Genomic DNA, 24,849 nt, shown 5'->3' with positions numbered 1-24,849 from the left:
TTCAAAGTTTACAATTTGTAAAGCTATTCATAATTATGAATGTCATAATTATTATATATTTTTTAAATTATGTAAAAGTAACTGTCTTAAAACTGCAGCACGATTGCGGTTTGTTTGGGTGTGTCACATTTTTTCCAGAGTAATTTCCAAATACGCCAACGGTCACGGGACACGAACAATCTTATTCACATCATGTAGCAGATTGCTTCAAGCAAATCTGTGTACTATGTGGCCACACAGCGTGTCTCTACACGCTGGTACTAGGCTACAATGGGCCTATTGAAGGGAGCATGGCGTTTTTTTGGGGTGTGGCAGTTAAGTAAATGTGTACTCCTGCAAAAGCTGCCATTGTTTGGGTTGAGACTTTAGCTTGGATCTTAATCTCTCTGTTATCATGTAAGGTGCTATGGTTCTTACTGAGTATTGATGTAAACATCTCAATCCCTGACCTGGCCTGAACTGTAAGAGCTTCAGCAACAATACTTCCTCATCTCTCCACTGTAATGGCTGGCACAAAATAGAAAATATTTATTGAAATGAGTGACAGGCAACAGGAATATATGAAATGTAGTCAACATCTTAAAATGCAAAGTATACAAAAAAAAAAAAAAAGAGCCCTTTTTAAAATACCTTGATGAATCACAAACAATGGTCTTCAGCAGCAGTCTACATAGCCTGCAGCATCATCAGCAACCCGTATTACCATTAACTGAGGTTAAAAAAACGCCCACAAGTATAAACAACTATATAAAATGTATTCTCTCCTCTGGTACCTTCATAGACAAAGGTCCTCAGTAGCAGGCTATTTAGCATCCTGGAGCATCACAGACATAGTCAACAACCGCTTTTGTCACAAATCTACATAAAACTACCAATAAAAAGACTAACAAATACATATTTACATAAGTGAAAGTGCTAAGAGTCCTCTCAGGTGCCAGTCTCTCAGCTGATGATGAAGACTCTGGGTGCCAGTCTCTCAGCTGATGAAGATCCTGGGTGCCAGTCTCTCAGCTGATGAAGACTCTGGGTGCCAGTCTCTCAGCTGATGACGACTCTGGGTGCCAGTCTCTCAGCTGATGACGACTCTGGGTGCCAGTCTCTCAGCTGATGAAGACTCTGGGTGCCAGTCTCTCAGCTGATGATGAAGACTCTGGGTGCGTCTTCTCTCATGGGAGGCAGGCTCTCCATATTCTCAATGAGGATGTGTTTGTCCTCCCGTTTCACCTCCAGCGGCTGACACATTCTGCTGGCCAGGCCCTCCAGTGTGACGTGGATGTCTTTGAACAGGTGCAGCATGGCTACCCCCAAGATGATAACCAGGAAGCCCCCCACGGTGCCCACCACGTCCACACCAGACATGGTCCCCCACTCTTTAAACAGGATGATGGAGGTGGTGAGCACCACGGTGGTGAAGCACACATAGTAGATTGGGTAGACCAGCAGCGTGTTGAAGGTGTCCAGGGACTTGTTCAGGTAGTTGACCTGGACCACGATGGAACAGACCAGTGACGCCAGCAGGATCCAGGTGAGCGGGTGACGCACCACGGCCGGGTCAGAGAACACTGTGCGGATGGCGATGCCCAGGCCCTTGACGGAGGAGACGGTGAAGGCTCCCAGCAGGGAACAGATGGCGATGTAGACCAGGATGTTGGTCTGGCCCACACGGGGGGAGAAGTAGAAGATAAGCAGCAGGCAGGCCACCAGCAGGATACTGGCAAACACAAGGAAGCCTAGAGATACAAAGCGGATACACAGCTTGACACAGAGGAAAGAGAGATATAAGTATTTCTCTAGGGTGTGGTGGATGGTAGTTAGGGAGCAGACAGGTGTTATTCCCTGGTGCAGAAGTACCATCTGTCCTTCTGTCTACATATTTGCTCAATAATGACGATAGCATTTTTGTTATATTTAAAGTTCTCTACTCTAAATGACATGTTCATTACCTCATTGTTGCACTGCCCTTAATAAAATAATTGCTGTGTGAATAATTCCTATGTCAATTAATATAAATGATGTACCAGGGTCGAGCAGTTTGTCAGTCATCTGCTGCAGGGTAGTGACTTCCTCTTCTTCAGGTGCATGGATCACCATGAGAGTGCTGCCCAGTATGCTGAGCACACAGCCCAGCTTCCCCAACAGATTCAGTGTCTCCCCCAACAGGTAAGAGGACAGCACTGCACTGTGTCCAGAGAGAAGCCACAACTACAGTCATTTGAATATTAATGCAAACCTGTAGAACAATGACTCGATGTGAGGATACACAGTATCAACACTAACACAAAAACACACAACAGCTCCTGAAAGTTAAAATAAGTTTCCACATACACCAAAAGAAGGGTACAAAAATGATAACAATGGTGTGAGATTTTACACAGTCATGGAAAATGAGGAACCAGCGAGAACAGAAGTACCTGTATGTGAAGGCTAGCTGTGTGTTAATAGACAACAGAGAAGTAATGGTACCTGATAAGGACACTCAGAGCACCCAGAGGAGTCACTACAGTAGCTGGGGCAAACATGTATGCTGCAAAGTTGGCAACCTCCCCGGCACCCACTGTGAGAAGCAGGAAATAATACAAAAACATTTATGTAGTCCTAATCCTTTTTGTTCTTTGGGGAGCAGAGATTAAGACGGTTTCTTGACTGTCCAGCTCGCTAATGATCACTAAACAGTCAGGGATCATCGAAAATTCCCAAAACAATGGCTAGAGGACTAATTTTTACTGATTTTGACAGCAAGGAAATAAAACAATAAAAAATCATTGCGGGCCCCAGGGCAAAATGAGTTCAATAAGGTTAAGCCTTATCGTTCTACTAGCTACCCAACAGAACTATGATAAAACTACTCGTATTCCCACATTACATTATAGTGCTTGTGACAAACATTGAGGATAGATTTGACCAAAGAAAACTCACTGGTTAGAAGGCCACTCCACCATAGCCAGTCCTTTAAATATCCATGACCACCTTCACCTGCACAGAACACAGCAAACAAGGCATTCATTAGAATAGAAGACAAACAAATCAATAACATCAATCAATAACAAATTAAGTTGATCGATTGCTTAACACCCTCCTGTGAAGGCAATACAGTTGTTTCTTGTCCTCAGGAAACCCTGATGCCAGTACAGTTTGTTTAATCAAACGTTATATAACTTCAGGGAGCGAGTCGTTTATTAGACTGCGTTTCACTGTTTCGGGCAGGGTTCATGTCCAGTTTTTAGTTACTAGAACAACCTTTAAACAGGAACTGGATGTACTATTCTCTATCGATATGGAGAGCTGAAATATCATACCGTTAGGTCATAGTCAAATTAAATCCAAGTTTGTTGATCGCCTACACAGTTTTACAGGATGTTATCACAGATACAGCGAAATGATTATGTTTCTAGTTCCAACAATGCAGGAATATCTAGCAATACAATAACAATGCACACATAACCTAAAAGTTTGTTTTTTTTAAGAAAAAGAAATGAAGACATAACAGAATGAGAAATATCAGTCATAAATAAATATATATGTATGTGAATGGTATGTATAGACAGTATCTGAATAAAAAAGGTGTGTATAGCAGTAGTTATGATTAGAATACAGTACATACACTGAGTGTACAAAACATTATGAACATGTTCTTTCCATGACATAGACTGCAACGCAATATTAGGAAGGTGTTCTTAATGTTTTGTACACTCAATGTACATATAAAGTGGTAAAACAGTATGTAAACAGTATTAACGCGACCAGTGTTCAATGACTATGTAAATAGGGCAGCAGTATCGAAGTAGCAGGGTAGAGTACTGGGTGGTAGCCGGCTAGAACAGTGTGTAAGATTCAGGGCGTGGTACTGGGCGCAGTCCGGCTAGTGATGACTTTAAAAAAAACGACTGTCAGTAGATACCCATCAGAACTTGATTCTACATAAACTTTGATCAAAATAAGGACAATGCGGTGTAATGTGATGTCTTTGTTTTTTTCCACATCCTTAAACAGTGAAGAACCCCACCTGCTCTGGTCTGTCCATTATTGGCTAGGCGAAGCAGGGCCTTCTTCTTCAGCATCACACTTCCTCCAATCAGGAAGGCCGACAGCACCGCCAAGGTCAAACCAGTCCAGAAGTTATAGTTGGTCCAGTTGTTCCCGACAGCATACAGCCCTGTCTCAGTGGCATTGTGATTGTCAGTGAAGGAGGTGTTGAGGAGGCTTGCCTCCCCGTTGACTATACACACAGCAGTCTGAGATGGACACAGTAGCCTTATTATGGAACCTGTAAAAACAAGCAGAGTGAAATCACTTTTAACATTATAGCTTCATGTAAACTGGGTGGTTGGAGCCCTGAATGCTGATTGGCTGACAGCCGTGGTATATCAGACCGTATACCACGGGAATCACAAAACATGTATTTTTACTGCTCTAATTACGTTGGTAACCAGTTTATAATAGCAATGACACCTCGGGGGTTTGTGGTATATGGCCAATATACCACGGCTAACGGCTGTATCCAGGCACTCTGCATGGCCACACCTACACTACACCTGCTCGGGCCTTATAGCTTTATGAAAGCTATTATGCTCTTATTGTGTGATTACCATGTTATTTCTAAGTAAATACCTGGACATTTATGTACAATAAAGTAGAACACTATTAGAACATCTGGTGAAGAGAAACCAATCCAAAACACACAGCGGTAATGGCCTACATAGCAGATTGCTTAACCAGGTCATGTGTTGACTGATTATTGTTATGTCACAATAGTAATATCCATGGCAGTTATCAGAATGATACCAGTGTATTCATGTTGTTTGTTATCAACACTAACCTATCTACACAAAGCCCAATTAAAGATTGGAATGGTCAAATAAAATGAGGCTCAATTTCTTTGGATTTCATTGGGATAAAAATGTAAGAAGATAGCCTACTTTAGAAATCCATATGACATTTCGTGTTTAGTGAGACTGACAGATTTTGTAATTCAATACATTACCTCACCATTTGAACAATGCCCCCGCATTGGCATGGTGCAATGACATGTTCTCTCTGTCAACAAAGGTGTTCTATTCACACACAACAGAGATTACTATTCTCATGAGTTTAGAAATCATCAATTATATGAACATTTCAAGTGGAATGACCTGAAAAACTGGCTTTAGAAATTAGCCCATTAAAAGTACTTCAAAGACATGAACAGCCCCACTTGACATTCTAAAATATTCTCAAACAATTGCTTTTAAAATCCTAAATTTAAACTGGCTTTGTGTTCTGCTCCAGATGGAGAAAATAATTTCTGACAATATCCTTTTTGGCTATTAAGTGTATTCACGGATGCCAACCCATGGGATATTCTTGTCTGTAAATTCTGCCAATACTTAATGAATAAGCCTAATGTTGTTGCTATATCACAAACATTCAAAAATATTGTAGGCCCCCATTTCCCATTAAATAGCGTAGCCTACAGTAATATGATGACATTGAAGTATTAGTCTATAAACGTACCGTTTCGGCATGAATCCTGAGATAAATTTAAATATTGCATTGTGTTGATTAAGGCTATTAACCAACAAATCTCGAAGTAGCCGAAAAAGTAGCAGTAGGATAAAAAAAAAGAGACCGGTAAAAGTATCCGTTCCCAATGTGATCGTTCTTAATTCCACGCACCAAAAAAAAACGTTTCACGAAACGAATCGATCCGCCAGATAATTCACAGGGGGCGTGGGCACACAAATCAAGTCACCCTGACCTGCTCAGGTGTACGTCTGGCCCTCCCATTACCTTCGTCAGCAGCTCTCTCATTGGCTCGAAAAGAGCAGGCGACGACGCTACGCTTTCACTACTGATCAAGACACGTCCCTCTGCTCAGACGTTGCTGACGCCTACCAGATCTTACAACGTCTGGATAGGTCATTTACCTATCCGCTAGCTAACCAGTGGTTGACGTGTCCGTCGAATGAGCAGGGGAGAATGTTAAAGCAATCTGGGCTGCTTTCAGTACGTTTTTACAATCTGGAACATTCAACTGAACTGAAACGGTGCTATATTGAAGGCCCAGTCGAAAAAACCTGAGAGGGATTTGGGGACGCTGTCTGCATGGAAGCCACCCTTTAAATATGTCACTTACTGCGTCAAGCCACACCTCACCACACCCACCAAACGAGAGCAAACGTACCTCAAAGTCTGTTCAAGAACGTACAAGAAAGTTTTGGATGTTTACATTGCGATAACATTTACAGATGTTATCGCAATGTACCAAACGTTCAGGCGAACTGAACGCACCTCTGGTGCCCGACTGCACAGTCGGTGACGTAACACAACCATTGGTTAAATGCATTGGAGAACGGCCCAATACTTCGCAAGAAAAGGCTTCTTTATCAAATTAGTTATATTTACAACATTTTAGGTTGTTAATCTAATTGAATCATATTGATCTAAATTAACTGTACTGTATATAAGTATATTAATATGTATACATGACGTGTTTAAAAAAGTATTGTTGTCGTCTCTCGGTGTCTTGACAATATATGATTCTTATCTTACTCACATTTTTAATTTAATGTACTATTATCTTATTTTGTTCTCGTCTATAACTGTTGTGTATTTTGTCCCGTGTTTGATGTGGACCCCAGGAAGAGTACCTGCTGTATGTGCAACAGCTAATGGGCATCCTATAATCTAAACTATACTAAAACTAAAACCTCTCGATTCATTCCGTTCATTTTTGATGTGATCATGATCTCTGTCTTATGTCTCTGTAAATCAGAGGGAAGAGTGACCCCCAGTGTCCACTTCGAGAAGCGCAGCTCTCATCACTCAACACAATGTATACAAGAAAGACATTATATTATCCTCCTAAAACCCAACAATTCGTTTTTTTCCCCAATCTAATGGACATAGGTGCTGTGGGATTATTTAAGATACTCTTTGAAGAGGTAGGGTTTCAGATGTTTTCAGGAGGTGGGCAGGGACTCTGCTGTCCCAGCTTTAGAGAGAGACTGGTTCCTCCCTTGGGGTGCCAGGACAGAGAAGAGCTTGGACTGGGCTGATCGGGAGCTGCCCTCCAAAAGGGGTGGAAGGGCCAAAAGACCAGAGGTGGCCTTGAATGGAGACCTCGAGTTGGGGTTTAGGGTTTGAGCATAGCCTGAAGGTAGGGAGGGGCTTGCTGCTCCATAGGCAAGTATCACGGTCTTGTAGTGGATGGTAGCTTCGACTGGAAGCTAGTGGAGTGTGCAGAGGAGCGGGGTGAAAGGGTTACCTAATTCTCGTAACCTGCTGTGTAAATTCTCCAAACCTGCTACAAAAAAAGTCACTTCCAGGCGTAGCTCTTTCGAAGTGTTGTGAAAAGAGTGTTTCTCGTGACCATTATGTCTGCATTACAATATACACTTACAATAGTTTGGTTTCAACCCAGGATAATGGGAAAATCAGAACCACAAATTAAACAGAAGTCATAGTAGACTACTCTGAACATTTACAAGGCCCATTTACAAACTGAAAACAAAGTCCTTGCTCATTTCATATAACTTTATTTTCTAGGAAAAATAAAACATGTCTATGCCATTTCTTGTCTGCACTTGAAGCAGATCTTTTAGACGGGGGTGATGCCTCTGAGCATTGGAGAGTGGCAGAGAGAAGAGCAGGATAAACGGTGCGACAGGCCTCAGTTACAGTAGTTCTGCAGGTCGAAGATGTTGCAGGGCTTGTGACAGCACTGCTCTACGATGCCTCTCTTTACCATCATGTCCATCTGGTCTTTGAAGGGGTACTCGGCAACTTCCTGGGCCGATTTTGGAAAGAGAAACCCTGCAAGAGGAGAAAAACACATTGAGTGAGTACTAGTCCTCATAACATCAAGCAGTATATTGTATGGACTACTGTCCTTTTCTGTGTTTCATCATTGCCTTCACATTCAGTTTCATATTTGTAGTTTCTTCTTCTAAGTGACCATGCGTTTTCTAAATGTCATTTCGACACACACACACACACACACACACACACACTGCTACCTCAAGGTAACACACACACACACAAATACAGGAAAGTAGACTGTGGTCTTAGATCAAGTTGAGTTGTTGAGCAGATATGAAGTCTTTGAATTCAGACAGTGCTAGAGATGTCTTACCTGTTAGGGGATCCACATCTCTCTTTGGATTGTAAAAGAATCCTTTCTCTCCACACACCAGATAGAGGGCGTCCACCAGGTGAGAGCCACACAGGTGTTGGGCAGCTGCAGCGTCTGCCCCAGGGTAGAGGGCCAGCAGCACCAGCAGGGACACAGCTTGGAGCCAGAGGGCCATGTTGATGATGGGCTGGAGGAGGGAATGAAAATGAAACAGGTATGTTAACACTTCATGCAGTGTATGAGAAACATCTCTATTCTTCTTCTAGGAGTGACATTACTCCTTCTGTGTAATGCTGACGACACGACACATATTCTGTTGTCATTCAGCATGTTCTTAAAGAAACCATAGCCTTACATCAACAAAACGACTATTTCCATAAGCACTCACAAAGGAATAGCTCCCTAGATGAAGTAAAATACAGTTGTTACTGACCGAAATACATTTGTTCAACAAAAACAGTAAAAGTTCAGAGGTTGTTTTCAGATTCTAGTGACATCTACATCACCAAGATCTGCCACCCTAACCCCGCTGTCGTTTCCAACCCTCCAGTGAAACACAGAGACCCCCGGCTCTTACCTGTGGAGGTGGTGGTGAAGAAGCTCTGTAGAAGAGTAGCAGAAATGCTGAAGGAAAAGTTGGTTGAGGCAGAACAGATTCTCCCCCCATTTTATACCCCTGGAGCAGGCAGGCCTCGGGAACAAGGGTCTGTGGTCTTTGCCAGCGTCAGCGGAAAAGAGAAGTCACTAAATAAAATCAAATGGTAAGTGGCAATCCAATTGTTCGCCTCGTTAGGCATGTTTGTTTTACTAAGTGACATTAGTGGTCCAAGCGGAGGGCCAGTGAATCGGACGTAACTGATGTGACCCTGTGTCTGAGATGTACAGAGGATTCCAAGGATTGTTGGCTTGCATTTGACCCACCTGTTCCTGCTTCAGCCACACTAAAGAGCAAAGTAGCTGTTTGTTTAAAGAAGTTAGCTAGTGAGAGATGGCTTGTGGCTCAATGAGTGTCCTAAGCAACAGTTTTTGGTGTTGAAGGTACTTCCTGTTGTGATGTTAGTGGGATGTTTCATTTTTGACACATTAGCCATTAGCAGACCTTCGATGGAAAGAGTCATCTTTTTGTGACAACTTCTTCCATGACGCACTCATGTGTCGTGACCATGCGTTTTCAATGTTATAGAAATGCTCATGGATCAGTTACTGTGATGTGAGATTAACGTTACATAACTACATTTTGTTAGTATTAATGAAGCAACAGCAATACTGACCCCACAACCTCCAGTATTCTGATGAAAAGGTGTTTGTGAAGTGCATAATTATTTATTCTGTATTCTCCGGTCTCCTCCCCTCTAAAGAAAACTCTAGATTGCACAATGTTATCCCCAAATGTGACAGTCTTGTTCTAACAGAGGTAAAACTACTGCAAGTGTGCATGATGCATGTGCTATATATGAATCCCCTCCAGTAGTACTGCTGTATCCGGATCCCCTCCAGTAGTACTGCTGTATCCGGACCCCCTCCAGTAGTACTGCTGTATCCAGATCCCCTCCAGTAGTACTGCTGTATCCGGAATCCCCTCCAGTAGTACTGCTGTATCCGGACCCCCTCCAGTAGTACTGCTGTATCCGGATCCCCTCCAGTAGTACTGCTGTATCCAGATCCCCTCCAGTAGTACTGCTGTATCCAGATCCCCTCCAGTAGTACTGCTGTATCCAGATCCCCTCCAGTAGTACTGCTGTATCCAGATCCCCTCCAGTAGTACTGCTGTATCCGGACCCCCTCCAGTAGTACTGATGAATAGCACCAGTAGGGTTTAACACTTGTCTCACATAACACAACCTTTGACTTCCCCCCTATCATCTCTTAAGATTTAGGAAATGTCCTCTTTGAGCCTGACATGCCAGGATTATGGGCTCTACTTTCCTCCTCTTTCAAGTCTGCTGTCAGTAGCTACAAATGATGCATAAACCATCATAGTCAGGCTTGTGCTCACTTATTTCCGGACAGACACCTATGTGAATTAAAGGCCAATAAAGTCCATTAGGTTGTCTCTTTCAGCTTTCCAAAGGGCTCAGACTTTACAGAAGCCGTTAACAGAGAACAAAAAGTAGACTTTTGCTATAAGTTTCAAAAGTGATGTCTGACATGCCAATGGGCATGATTCATATAATTTGCTCTTTAAAGTGCTGGCAGTCTTATGAACAGCATACTGGAAAGAGGACATAACCATAAATGTTCTTCTGCAAGAAAAATGTGCTTGATAATCACAGGGTTGATTAAGTACAGAGGCTCATCCTTAATGTTTCTTTTTATCTTGAAAGGTCAAACTGTGCAGTGCCTGTAATTTAGCACCACTCCTGTAATATGTGGCTGATTCAGTGTGTGGGCATGATGTCATGTAAAATAAAATAGAAGAGTGGAGATCAATTGGGAGCATGCCTATTATACTGTAATGAAACAGGCAGGCAGTGTAGCTTAAACCCTCAACCTTCTGGCCCGTAGCCGTTCCTATGGAACGCCGTTTGGTTCTTTGCACGTCACAAAAGAAACACGTCAAATAACACTATTTGACAAGTCAAATAAGCTTGTTGACCAATCAGGACCTGAATACGACTGCGTGTCACATAATAATTTAACACGTTCATACATTTTTTTAACTTAGTTATTACACGTTGATCACTCGTATTTCACAGTGATTCGCTGATACGTATACTATGATGCTGGTAAAGTTTTGTCTCGCGTACCTGCCGCTGACGCAGACACGCTTCCCCCATGCTCTAGTCTGGGACAGTGCTGGTCATATAAAAAGCTAGCTAGCTGAGGGATGCAAACAATGTTCTTCCCCATAAACATAGCAAAACAACATCTGTTTCAGTTGCTGTAGTTAGCTAGCAAACTATCTAGCTAGGTGTCATCATCTAAAATACCCCTACTTTATAAGACAGGTCTTATTTGGTTAATAATGTTCTGACCTACCTATGTGAAGCTAACCAGAATAAGGATTAGCCACAGTAGTGGAACGTGTAGTTCACGTTCAAAATAAAAGTATCTAATTGAAAGTGATGCAAATTAATACAAATACTGGAATCATTCCATAATGGAATATTTCATGCTTAACAAGGTTGGAATGTTGTTATATGAATTCAACAAAAGACAATAATCTGTTAATTTGACAAAAATCTGATAACTGAGGACTTTGGGGAAAAAAGCACTTCGGTACTGAGTAGACTGATACCCCATTTCATTGATCTCCAATCCTTAGGTAAGGCTGTACAGTGCAATATGAATGTCAATATGCACAATAGGCTGACTGGAGAGGTGATTTCACACAGTCAAAGTCCCGCAATAAGAGCTACGAAGCTAATTTTTGAATAAACTCTTCACAGTTGTGTTCAGTGGGTGTCACTGAGTAGACTGATACCCCATTTCATTGCTCCACATTCCAACACTCTAACCTTCTTTAACATTATCTAGTCTAAATATGCCATGATTCCATCAATATTAAACATTTGTATCACTTTCAACAAGGGACCTTTATTAAAGACGCCCTGAAAATTCCAATATTGTGGCTAATCATAATTGTGGCTAGCTTCAAAACACATAACCCGGTCAAGTATCACTAGCCAGATGAAGCTAGCTGGCTGCTTAACGTTAGCTTTGGTCGAAATAGTTAAGTAGCTGGCTAGCTAGTTATTTTCATGAACTGAAGTTTAATTTAAATAGGAGAACAACAAGTCGCTACCTAGCTAATACTTACTCACATGGATTCCTTAATCATTGCTAAGAATTTTGAAAATGACAGCAGTTTTACTGGTCATTGTTTTCAGGCTGGTTGCATTGGTGCTAGCTAGGTACCAAGCTAAAGCTAGCCAGCTACCGCAGAAGTTGCTAATATCATCTGTATCTAAGATATTTGGAAACATTTTTGATCCTACTCGTTTTATCCTGATCTTATTTTAAATGCTCACACAGACGTTTTTCCATTAGATCGAACAGACAATGTCTTATTACCAACGGGGTATTGTAAACACATCGTGGCCGGTGTGTGTGCGTATTTGATGTGTAGATTTTTCTGACACTCAAAGACCCAAATGACGTTTCATACCTGCCAGCCATCAACTGTGCCACAAAAGAATGCTCAAGTAGCAGTGTCGATATCCGCGCTCATAAACCTGTCCCTACAATACACTAGGTATACATTTTTTTTTAAAGAACAAGAAATAAAACATTTAAATACTCTTGTACAAAAGGCTGTGAAGTATTTATAGTTAATCATTTGCATCAGAGCTGTAGCCCCGCCCATCGGTGTAGTGGCGCAAAGCATGCTGGTCGATCTCGAGCTCAGAGAAGAAAATCATCTCGAGATCAGTAGTCAAATGACAGAAAGTTCCAATCATCGTTGTGTTTTCCCTCCAGTTAGCTTTCACTGTGTTAGCCATTGCCAGTGTGCGTCCTTGTTGATAGTTTATGACTGAAGATGCACTCTGCTATGATGATGTCATATGTATAGTGATGCTAATTGATCGTTTCTACTGCCAGCAAGCAACCCATGCACCCTCAAACTGTTCACACCCCTCAAATTTGCAGTTTTAAAGCTAATTTCCTGCAATTCTACACATTTTGAATGGGGCAGTGATTTTTTTTCCTCCTGTATTTAAAGTTCATTTCCTGTAATTCTATGCATTCTTCCACTTCTTGTGTGTGTTTATATGATACCAGGGGTCGAAGCCTGACCTATCCGCCAGTTGAGTATGTAGGATATAGGATAATGTCCCCCACTGCATCGTTTATATAACCCTGTAACTGCATAGGTGTATGGTACATCATTATATGGGTATTACATTGAATTTCACTGTTTAGAGGTGAAAAGTTCATTGTGCAGTTGTAGCCCTGTACTGGAGATGATGGTGCTCTGCTTTGTAGTACACTTGCAGTGGCACCCCTTTGATTTCAAATGAGTGCAGTCACAGTCACGTTGTATTGCTCTGCATGGTCCTGTATAGCATTAAGTAATCATAGTCATGTTATAGCCATGCATATTGTTTATAACAGATGGAAATTGGAGATTGTATTCTGTCATTCACTAGTGTATGTTTATGTATTTCTTTATTTGCAGACCACACACACACACACACACACACACACACACACACACACACACACACACACACACACACACACACACACACACACACACACACTGCCTGTTCACCCCGCTACCATCCAGAAGGCGAGGTCAGTACAGGTGCATCAAAGCTGGGACCGAGAGACTGAAAAATATCTTCTATCTCAAGGTCATCAGACTGTTAAACAGCCGTCACTAACTCAGAGAGGCTGCTGCCTACATACAGACTTGAAATCATTGGCCACTTTAATAAATGGATCACTAGTCACTTTAATAATGCAACTTTAATAATGTTTACATATCTTGCACTACTCATCTCATATGTATATACTATATTTTATATTGTCTATTGCATCTTACCTATGCTGCTCTGTCATTGCTCATCCATATATTTATATGTATATATTCTTATTCCATTCCTTTACTTAGATGTGTGTGTATTAGGTCGTTGTTGTGGAATTGTTATATTACTTGTTAGATACTACTGCACTGTCGGAACTAGAAGCACAAGCATTTTGATACACTCGCAATAACATCTGCTAACCATGTGTACGTGACCAATAACTTTTGATTTGATTTGACACACACACACACACACACACACACACACACACACACACACAGCACACACACACACACACACACACACACACACACACACACACACACACACACACACACAAACTTTGAATAATTCAAGTTGCCAGACCCCTATGTGCGTTAGCCCATCCATTCTACATTCTACTGTTCGGTGCTGTTCCACACCTGTGCATCTTCAGCATTATCACACCGCCTCAACTGGTATCCTACCTGTCTCTATCAGTGCCCTTACCAGGAGAGAACACATAAAGTAAAACTTAACTTAAAGAATATACAGTCCACCCAAGTCCTCACTTACAACTCTCATTTGTAACTTTAAAACAGCAAACAAACAATAAAGAACAGAAAATATATAAAAAACAATCATAGTCATGTGAGAGAGAATATGTGTTTTGATCTTACTAGTTGTTCTGTAGTTAAAATACAGTACAGTCTATGTGAGACTTGCTTCATCACGTTTTTTCCACTAATGCTATACTGAATGTATCGCTGAATGTTTGCCTAGTTGCACTTTGAGGCATTCTGGGAACATACGGTTATGGAGCTAATGTGCAAGGTTCTTCAGCTGTGCACGGAACAACATTTACATATAGAGAACATGCAATCCTGAGAGATGCTATCTGGGATATTACCTTCTCCATCACTGTTGGAGGGAAATATAATGGCCTTTACTTGGATCTCTGTGATGAAATAATGAGATGGTGAATACACTCAACCCTCCGGTCTTGTTACTTACAGTGGTGCATCAATTTACAGTATGGAGTGTCCACACTAATGTGGATGTGAGTTCAGCCCATGGCAGCTGACGTCAATTCCAAGAATATCTGTTCTGTTTTTTTGTATCCCAAAGATTACTGCCGAGTAGCTAGTGGTGGAAAGGGTTGAGAGACAGCTCAACTCAATATCCAGAACCAACTCTTTAATATTTATGGGCTACATGTTGATTTAGATTCATTTGATATGGATTTAAGATTTTTTTAAATACAATTTAATTAATTTAATGCTTGGCATAAAGCAAGAGGAAGCTCCTACTAACCTTTTGGGACAAAAGAGGGACTTGAATGCATCTTGATGAATTCATTCCAGGGCAGATTGAATAAGGTTACATGTTATTACTTATTGAAATGGACAGTGGCTTTTTAAGCAGGTGGAGACAGATATCTGGTCTTTATATACCACTTCAGAGAAATACGTCCTGAAATGAGAGAAAGGAGGTGGGCTGAAATCATCTCTGATTGTATAGTTGGGTAGATTCATTGTAATAAGACACGACTTGGCCCAAGGAAACTGAAACTCCATTATGCTATTTTCTACTGTGAACTAGTCTACTGTAAACTAGTCTACTGTAAACTAGTCCACTCTGAACTAGTCTACTGTGAACTAGTCTACTGTGAACTAGTCTACTGTGAACTAGTCTACTGGGACCTAGTCCACTCTGAACTAGTCTACTGTGAACTAGTCTACTGGGACCTAGTCCACTCTGAACTAGTCTACTGTAAACTAGTCTACTGTAAACTAGTCCACTCTGAACTAGTCTACTGTGAACTAGTCTACTGTGAACTAGTCTACTGTGAACTAGTCTACTGTGAACTAGTCTACTCTGAACTATTCTACTGGGAACTAGTCCACTCTGAACTAGTCTACTGTGAACTAGTCTACTGTAAACTATTCTACTGTAAACTATTCTACTGTGAACTAGTCTACTGTGAACTAGTCTACTGTGAACTAGTCTACTGTAAACTAGTCTACTGTAAGTTATCCAAATTATATCCTATGGCTTTATTGCCCAGTCATTATGTCATTTCCAATTTGCCCCTGAATTACTATAATGATCCAGCATGGTATGTGGCTCTAGATTACCTTCTGTGATCATGAGAACATATAGACATTTAAAATGGCAGCACTATTTGAGATAGAGAAAGAGGTGTTCTCCACGCCTCTGTGTACACAGCCAGGATGCAGTGATTGATGGCCTACCCAGTCAGCTATGGCATGTTTTTACCAAACACCGGGATGGCATGTCATTAGACCACGTTATTATTCCTTTACACTTTGTTAAATATAAACAAGATAAGTGTCCGTTAAGTGTCAGTTACTGTATGTTCAGTTAAATGGACTATAGGCTATCTGTATTTGGAAAGTAGGAAGCATTAAGTGAGTTCACTTGTAGACCTACCTTACATATTATGATAGAGGCCCAGATATTCCTATGTAATTTACACATCATACTGGTGGTCCAAACATGCTGACAGGCTCCCCCCCCCAGTTCTATTGATAAAATGAAACAATCTGAATATTTTACCATTGATAGCAGCAGATATGGACAAAGTGACCTTGCTTTTAGAGTGTTCTGTGTCACAAGTAATTACAGATGACTACTCCATTGAAGTGGTTTCTTTCATCCATTTTGTAGTTGACCGTTTCTGCGTTAGAAGAAAATATCAAAAGGTTTAATTGGTTTTGAGAGAACTCAACAGTCAGTGCTTTGAACTGTAAAGGTTAAATAATGAAATATTAATTTTGAACTTTAGCGAAAGATAACGTAGTTTCTAACAAAAAACAAGCTCAAGATGATAATAGAAGTTTGATGGAGGATAAGTCATGTTACAGTGCCAGGTCAGAGAAAGCCCATTGAAACAGCAGGGCATCTAATAAGCAGTCTACATATTAACTAAATGATCACTCGCACATCACACACACAAACTAAGATCTTTTAAATTGTTAGATCTCATATCATTGGATCTCTCTATTTAAAGGAGTGGCATTTTCATACACAATAATTATCACTGAATTCTGCACAGGGGTTTAACCAATAATAAAACGTTAGTATGCCTAGAGCATAAAGACTAGAATAGAGAGATGGGGGTAAGCGCTATTGTAGATGGTGTGAGGTGCTCTTCCGTTAGTGTTATTCCGCCAGGAAGGGGATTCATATGAAATTGCTTTTACCACCATATTACTTCAGGAAATGACTTGTAGAGATGTTGTTGATCATGTTATTCTACACAATAATCTTAACCCTGTGGGCGAGGAGACTGTGATTGGCATTTCATCAATACCAGGAACTTGTGATGATGGCTCACTCGTACAGTATATGAGTGATAGGTTCCTGTCAACATTTCCTCTTTTTCAGGATCTGCTGCAGTTGCGATTGAAGGTTTAAAAATAAATTGAAATGTATAAAACAAAAAAATGACTCAAAAGTTGAACTGTCTCAATTTATAAGGTCACTCAATGACCTTAGCTAAGCCAAAAGTACATGATATCACTACTGCCATTAGATGTCACTGGGTTGTTTTCTCTGTAAGCCCAAACTGGACATGTGTTTTCTTGGTTTCATTGAATCCGTTCTCAGTCCTTTGCAACCTTGAAAGTGGCAGTCTGTGTTTGGCCATGTTTGAATTCTCGAGTTTCACGTTAAATGATTAAGTGTATATCTATCTGAGGCTTTTGTCAGTCTTGTGAAGCTAATAGCACTGTAATTAGTCACCGTTGACTCATAATTACCAACATGTCTTTGTCAATGCTGCTTGATTATGCAATATGCACTAATTATTAATTAGCCATCAGTCCACAACTTCCACAGTGATTAGAGTTCTGCTCAAACTTGCTTGTCGAGATGTGACTAAGTAACAGAGACGTTGTTTTGACAGCTTCAAGGTTGAACGTTACGCTACAGGATCTCTAGCTACCATTTCAGTTCTTCAGATTGAGACAGGAAGTCAGCGGCTTTAGCAGTATACCCAAGTCAGCGTCTTTAGCAGTGTATCCAAGTCAGCGGCTTTAGCAGTATACCCAAAGCAGCCTATCTAAGCGAATGATCTGTGTCACTTTATGATTTGCATATAGATGGCACATTTACGGGACATTAAAGCTCTTAAACGTAGCCATTTAACGAGCGTTTTTTACCTGATGTTATTGCGACACGGCTTGATTATATTTTCAGATGTCTCAGTTGGGGGAGGAAATATGGTAAGGTTGTTTTCGGTCCAAGTTACCCTGTAAGACTACAACAGTAAGGGAGATTGTTAGCTGCAACTCTTAGAATAATTGGTGCTTACGATATACTGCTGTAATACTATTTTAATTGTTTGCTATACATTTTTATATTTCAAGAAAGCTAATTGATGTTCGTTCTTCTATTGTGAAGTGTATATTTGAAGTCGGAAGTTTACATACACTTAGGTTGGAGTCATTAGAACTCGTTTTTCAACCACTCCACAAATTTCTTGTTAACAAACTATAGTTTTGGCAAGTCGGTTAGGACATCTACTTTGTGCATGACACAAGTAATTTTTCCAACAATTGTTTACAGACAGATTATTTCACTTATAATTCACTGTACCACAATTCCAGTGGGTCAGAAGTTTACATACACTAAGTTGACTGTGCCTTTAAACAGCTTGGAAAATTAAAGAATATGATTTCATGGCTTTAGAAGCTTCTGATAGGCTAATTGACATCATTTGAGTCAATTGGAGGTGTACCTGTGGATGTATTTCAAGGCCTACCTTCAAACTCAGTTCCTCTTCAAATCAAAAGAAATCAGCCAAGACCACAGAAAAAAATTGTAGACCTCCACAAGTCTGGTTCATCCTTGAGAGCAATTTCCAAACTCCTGAAGGTACCACGTTCCTCTGTACAAACAATAGTACACAAGTGTAACACCATGGGACCACGCAGCCATCATACCGCTCAGGAAGGAGACACGTTCTGTCCCCTAGAGATGAACGTACTTTGGTGCGAAAAGTGTAAATCAATCCCAGAACAACAGCAAAGGACCTTGTGAAGATGCTGGAGGAAACAGGTACAAAGTATCTATATCCACAGTAAAACGAGTCCTATATCAACATAACCTGAAAGGCCGCCCAGCAAGGAAGAAGCCACTGCTCCAAAACCGCCATTAAAAAGCCAGACTACAGTTTGCAACTGCACATGGGGACAAAGGTCATCATTTTTGGAGAAATGTCCTCTGGTCTGATGAAATAACAATAGAACTGTTTGGGCATAATGACCATCGTTATGTTTGGAGGAAAAAGGGGGAGGCTTGCAAGCCGAAGAATACCATCCCAACCGTGAAGCACGGGGGTGGCAGCATCATGTTGTGGGTGTGCTTTGCTGCAGGAGGGACTGGTGCACTTCACAAAATAGATGGCATCATGAGGAGGAAAATGATGTGGATATATTGAAGCAACATCTCAAGACATCAGTCAGGAAGTTAAAGCTTGGTCGCAAATGGGTCTTCCAAATGGACAATGACCCCAAGCATACTTATGGACAAGAAAGTAAAGATTTTGGAATGGCCATCACAAAGCCCTGACCTCAATCCCATAGAAAATGTGTGGGCAGAACTGAAAAATAGTGTGTGAGCAAGGAGGCCTACAAACCTGACTCAGTTACACCAGCTCTGTCAGGAGGAATGGGCCAAAATTCACCCAACTTATTGTGGGAAGCTTGTGGAAGGCTACCCAAAACATTTGACCCAAGTTAAAAAATTTAAAGGCAATGCTACCAAATACTAATTGAGTGTATGTAAACCTCTGACCCACTGGGAATGTGTTGAAAGAAATAAAAGCTGAAATAAGTCACTCTCTACTATTATTCTGACATTTCACATTCTTAAATTTAAGTGGTGATCCTAACTGATCTAATACAGGGAATTTTTACTAGGATTAAATGTCAGGAATTGTGAAAAACTGAGTTTAAATGTATTTGGCTAAGGTGGATGTAACTTCCGACTACAACTACAGTGAGGGGAAAAAAGTACTTGATCCCCTGCTGATTTTGTACGTTTGTCCACTGACAAAGAAATGATCAGTCTATAACTTTAATGGTAGGTTTATTTGAACAGTGAGAGACAGAATAACAACAAAAAAATCCAGAAAAACGCATGTCAAAAATGTTATGAATTGATTTGCATTTTAATGAGTGAAATAAGTAAGATTTCTGGCTCCCAGGTGTCTTTTATACAGGCAACGAGCTGAGATTTAGGAGCACACTCTTAAAGGGAGTGCTCCTAATCTCAGTTTGTTACCTGTATAAAAGACACCTGTCCACAGAAGCAATCAATCAATCAGATTCCAAACTCTCCACCATGGCCAAGACCAAAGAGCTCTCCAAGGATGTCAGGGACAAGATTGTAGACCTACACAAGGCTGGAATGAGCTACAAGACCATCGCCAAGCAGCTTGGTGAGAAGGTGACAACAGTTGGTGGGATTATTCGCAAATGGAAGAAACACAAAAGAACTGTCAATCTCTCTCGGCCTGGGGCTCCATGCAAGATCTCACCTCGTGGAGTTGCAATAATCATGAGAACGGTGAGGAATCAGCCCAGAACTACATGGGAGGATCTTGTCAATGATCTCAAGGCAGCTGGGACCATAGTCACCAAGAAAACAATTGGTAACACACTACGTCGTGAAGGACTGAATTCCTGCAGCGCCCGCAAGGTCCCCCTGCTCAAGAAAGCACATGTACATGCCCGTCTGAAGTTTGCCAATGAACATCTGAATGACTCAGAGGACAACTGGGTGAAGGTGTTGTGGTCAGATGAGACCAAAATGGAGCTATTTGGCATCAACTCAACTCGCCGTGTTTGGAGGAGGAGGAATGCTGCCTATGACCCCAAGAACACCATCCCCACCGTCAAACATGGAGGTGGAAACATTATGCTTTGGGGGTGTTTTTCTGCTAAGGGGACAGGACAACTTCACCGCATCAAAGGGACGATGGACGGGGCCATGTACCATCAAATCTTGGGTGAGAACCTCCTTCCCTCAGCCAGGGCATTGAAAATGGGTCGTGGATCGGTATTCCACCATGACAATGACTCAAAACACACGGCCAAGGTAACAAAGGAGTGGCTCAAGAAGAAGCACATTAAGGTCCTGGAGTGGCCTAGCCAATCTCCAGACCTTAATCCCATAGAAAATCTGTGGAGGGAGCTGAAGGTTTGAGTTGCCAAACGTCAGCCTCGAAACCTTAATGACTTGGAGAAGATCTGCAAAGAGGAGTGGGACAAAATCCCTCCTGAGATGTGTGCAAACCTGGTGGCCAACTACAAGAAACGTCTGACCTCTGTGATTGCCAACAAGGGTTTTGCCACCAAGTACTAAGTCATGTTTTGCAGAGGGGTCAAATACTTATTTCCCTCATTAAAATGCAAACCATTTTATAACATTTTTGACATGTGTTTTTCTGAATTTTTTTGTTGTTATTCTGTCTCTCACTGTTCAAATAAACCTACCATTAATATTATAGACTGATCATTTCTTTGTCAGTGGGCAAACGTACAAAATCAGCAGGGGATCAAATACTTTTTTCCCTCACTGTATATATAAACTGGCAATGCAAATGAGGCCATCAGTGCGATTCAGCTTTTCATGATGATCTTCGCTCTCACTTGGCATTCTGCTGTTGGCCATCTCTCTTAAGTGTCAGGGAATTGAGTAGACTTCAAGGGGCCTGTCATCAATGATTTTCAGCACATCAAATGATAATTTTTACACACACCCACCCTCTCCGTCTCTCTTCCTCTTCTCTCACTCTCTTCCTCTTCTCTCGCTCTCTTCCTCTTCTCTCACTCTCTTCCTCTTCTCTCACTCTCTTCCTCTTCTCTCGCTTTCCTCCTCTTCTCTCGCTCTCCTCCTCTTCTCTTGCTCTCCTCCTTTCCTACAGCTCTCTTCCTCTTCTCCGTCTCTCTTCCTCTTCTCTCGCTCTCCTCCTCTTCTCTTGCTCTCCTCCTCTTCTCTCACTCTCTTCCGCTTCTCCGTCTCTCTTCGTCTTCTCTCGCTCTCCTCTTCTCTTGCTCTCCTCCTTTCCTACAGCTCTCTTCATCTTCTCCGTCTCTTTTCCTCTTCTCCCGCTCTCTTCCTCTTCTTTCACTCTCTTCCTTACCTCTCGGTCTCCTCCTCTTCTCTCTGTCCTTTTCATTTGCATCTCTTCTTTCCCATCTCCCCATCTCTGGAGATCGATGTTGTGTAGCTTGACTACTTTAATCAGTCTCTTAACATACATTTAATTTTAAAATGAAGCGACATTGAGAACAAGTTGTGCTTCAATCCAGGTCCGTCACTGCAGACTTTGTCAATATAGAGAACAAGAGTGGTCCTCTGGGTTAGACGTCTTGTGGATCTCTCACTGAAGTCAGAACCCAGTCTGTGATACGTAGAGGTCAGAACCCAGACAGGAGAGCATTAGAAGAACATTACGTTGATGTAAGCGTTACTGTACAGGTAAAAGACTTTGGAAAGTGTCTAGGTGCTTTGCGTTCAACATCTCTGTTCCAACATGGATCCAATAGAAAGGGCAAAAAGCATTGCTTGCTGTTTTGGGGGTTTTAGGCTTGGTTTCTGTACATCAGATTGTGACATCGGCTGATGTAAAAAATAAAAAAATAAAAAAGAATACATTTGATTGACTGATGTTTACCAACTGTCCAATTTCACAACTTGGAAGGTTTGTGACAGTGTTACCTTCCAAAAAAGGTCAACTCTCTACGTTTTATTCGCACCAAGAATGGCAGGAAATCTGTCCGTTTGCATGACAAGTGTTTTCTAAAGGATTTCTAGTTTACATTGTGAGTTGGCAGTCACATGCAGTTAGTCTACAAAGTAATACTTGCCACAAAATAATTTGGAACATTTAAAATGTTAGTCACAATCAGGTATTTGGTCCTAGATTATAATTTTTAAATTCTAAACAGTTTACCTACACTGCAACGCTTATACCACTGGAAAAGGTCAGTCTATTGTCCTTGCAGTTTAGACACTGTGACCTTGGCCACATGAAACAGACCCGGTACACACCAGACTTGTGTGCTCTGACACTACTTGTATTCTGACTGTGTTAACACAACAGAAGCCTTTCTCCACCAGAGGGCAACGAGCAAGTGTCTGTTCCTGTGTCTGTGTCTGTGTCTGTTTCTGTGTCTGTGTCTGTTTCTGTGTCTGTGTCTGTGTCTGTTTCTGTGTCTGTTTCTGTGTCTGTGTCTGTGTCTGTGTCTGTGTCTGTGTCTGTGTCTTTTTTTACAGAGGCACTTGAGGTGAATTCTCTACGAAAACCGTTGTATTGTTTCCATAGGTTAGATATTGACTGGACTCCTCGATGCTGTTACATCTTCAACATTATATATATAATTTCACAGCTTGTGTTGTAAGTGCTGAAGTAAGCTGCTACTACTGTAGCTCTGCCTGTCCATGTCCATTGCCTGAGGGACTTGCTGAGAGTCTGGTGCACTCTACAGAAATCTATATCTAACTTGGCAAAGACCGTCTCTGTGGTAGATGGTGGCGTGACATTCATTTAATACCCTTGCCTGCTAAATCATCCCAAACCCTCATTGGCTGTCAATCTCCGATTACTCATGACATACCTTCTCTTTAATGTGCTGATAAATATTACCTTAATGCGGTTATAACTATAACACTGGACCAATTCCCCCATAGTGCTGAACGCCTGGAGGGTAATAACCTAGTGATTCCCAGAGCCAAGCAGTGGGCAGAAGATGACTGCTTCTCCACGAAGGTCCAGCAGCCAGGCGTTAACAGGCCTCCCATGCTCCTCTCAGAGATATCTCTGTGCTGCAGGCAGGGTGGGAACAGCTGGCGTTTGTCTTATCTCCTAGCCTTTCTACCTATTTGCATTATTTCAGCCCCTTCCATAATAGACAGGGTTGCTTTTTCTGTCGGGCAATTAGGTACTGCAGCATCATGCTGTTCCTCTGAGATTAACATCCTCCCCCCTTCCTTCCTCCCTCCCCCTTCCTCCCCTTTCTCTCTCCCTCCCTCCCTCCTTCCCCTTTCCTCCGTCCCTCTCCCCTCTCCCCGCTCCATCCCTCCCTCCCTCCCCATCTCCCTTACTCCCTCCCTCCTTCCCCTTTCCTCCATCCCTCCCCCTCTCCCCCTTTCCCCCTCCGTCCCTCCCTCCCCCCTCTCCCTTACTCCCTCCCTTCCTCCCTCCTTCCCCTTTCCTCCGTCCCCCCCATACAGGCTATACTGTTCATGCAGTGCCTATCTTACCTTGCTCATCAGCTCACAGGAATGTATTTTCTTTCTGTGTGGACAGCATAGAAAAAATACTTTGATATTGGATAGTAGTTCATGAAAACAAACAGTAGCAGAAACTCTGAAAATGAGAACATGTACAATTTAAAGAGATTTGCTAGTTCAGCTGTCCTGAGGCGAAGGAATGGGATGGAGCAGCATGAAGAGGACAGACTGGTTAATAACTGATTTATACTGAACATTCGCAAACACCACCAAGGCAATAGCCACGTTTTATCTTTACAGCAGGTGTCTGTGTACATAAACAAACACTCGTCAATGTAGGCGTACCTCATACTTCTTATGACCACATCAAATATTATTTGTATTCAACTATGATCTTTACAAATGCAGAAGTCATACATTTTGCATTAATGATGAGACAACAACCTAATTTGCTGTTGCAGAGAGCATCTGCATGTGAGCACACTGAGTATACAGAACATTAGGAACAGCTGCTCTTTCCATGACGTAGACTGACCAGGTGAATCCAGGTGAAAGCTATGATCCCTTATTGATGTCACTTGTTAAATCCACTTCAATCAGTGTAGATGAAGGGGAGGAGACAGGTTAAAGAAGGATTTTTAAGCCTTGAGACGATTGAGACATGGATTGTGTATGTGTGCCATTCAGAGGGTGAATGGGCAAGACTAAAGATTTAAGTGCCTTTGAACGGGGTATGGTAGTAGGTGCCAGATGTACCAGTTAGAGTGTATCGAGAACTACAACGCCGCTGGGTTTTTCACGCTCAACAGTTTCCTGTGTGTATCAAGAATGGTCCACCACCCAAAGGACATCCAGCCAATTTGACACAACTGTGGGAAACATTGGAGTCAACATGGACCAGCATCCCTGTGGAACACTTTCGACACCTTGTAGAGTCCATGCCCCGATGAATTGAGGCTGTTCTGAGGGCAAAAGAGGGATGCAACTCAATATTAGGAAGGTGTTCCTAATGTTTTGTAC

At 41.7% G+C, this 24,849-nt stretch overlaps 2 protein-coding genes across 3 annotated transcripts; both read right to left on the bottom strand.

The window, feature by feature from the left end:
- Positions 1–504: 504 nt before the first annotated feature.
- nipal4 (NIPA like domain containing 4) lies at positions 505–5,965 on the bottom strand. Of its 2 annotated transcripts, XM_045717390.1 has the most exons (7): positions 5,491–5,965; positions 4,987–5,051; positions 4,004–4,264; positions 2,917–2,973; positions 2,464–2,554; positions 2,019–2,179; positions 505–1,730 (listed from the first exon to the last, which is right to left on the bottom strand). In XM_045717390.1, the coding sequence occupies exons 1-7, from the start codon at positions 5,499–5,501 to the stop codon at positions 1,132–1,134; spliced, it is 1,245 nt and encodes a 414-aa protein (XP_045573346.1). In that variant the 5' UTR covers positions 5,502–5,965; the 3' UTR covers positions 505–1,131. The 2 variants fall into 2 exon arrangements, with proteins under 2 accessions (XP_045573346.1, XP_014053647.1); XM_014198172.2 differs by lacking the exon at positions 4,987–5,051 and having other exon boundaries at positions 5,491–5,893.
- Positions 5,966–7,498: 1,533 nt separating this feature from the next.
- On the bottom strand, positions 7,499–8,782 carry LOC106603941 (insulin). Its single transcript, XM_014198195.2, has 3 exons — positions 8,688–8,782; positions 8,111–8,297; positions 7,499–7,791 (listed from the first exon to the last, which is right to left on the bottom strand). Exons 1-3 carry the CDS (start codon positions 8,775–8,777, stop codon positions 7,649–7,651), a joined length of 420 nt encoding a protein of 139 aa, XP_014053670.1. The 5' UTR covers positions 8,778–8,782; the 3' UTR covers positions 7,499–7,648.
- Positions 8,783–24,849: the final 16,067 nt, after the last annotated feature.

This window comes from Salmo salar, chromosome ssa04 (assembly GCF_905237065.1).
Source record: "Salmo salar chromosome ssa04, Ssal_v3.1, whole genome shotgun sequence".
In the NCBI taxonomy this organism is placed as follows: domain Eukaryota; kingdom Metazoa; phylum Chordata; class Actinopteri; order Salmoniformes; family Salmonidae; genus Salmo; species Salmo salar.
Note: the sequence above shows the minus strand (reverse complement) of the source record. Positions and strands in the feature narration are given on the sequence as shown.

What these genes read in the sequence shown, in the direction of transcription:
- nipal4 (XM_045717390.1), bottom strand. An exon ending in GTGGAGTGGCCTTCTAACCA is followed by an intron (nt 2,555 to 2,916) that starts GTGAGTTTTCTT and finishes TGCTTCTCACAG; the next exon opens with TGGGTGCCGGGGAGGTTGCC. An exon ending in TGACAAACTGCTCGACCCTG is followed by an intron (nt 1,731 to 2,018) that starts GTACATCATTTA and finishes TTGTATCTCTAG; the next exon opens with GCTTCCTTGTGTTTGCCAGT.
- LOC106603941 (XM_014198195.2), bottom strand. Translation starts at nt 8,777, where the DNA reads ATGGGGGGAGAATCTGTTCTGCCTCAACCAACTTTTCCTTCAGCATTT. An exon ending in CTTCACCACCACCTCCACAG is followed by an intron (nt 8,298 to 8,687) that starts GTAAGAGCCGGG and finishes TCCCTCCTCCAG; the next exon opens with CCCATCATCAACATGGCCCT. An exon ending in AGATGTGGATCCCCTAACAG is followed by an intron (nt 7,792 to 8,110) that starts GTAAGACATCTC and finishes CTCCTCTTGCAG; the next exon opens with GGTTTCTCTTTCCAAAATCG.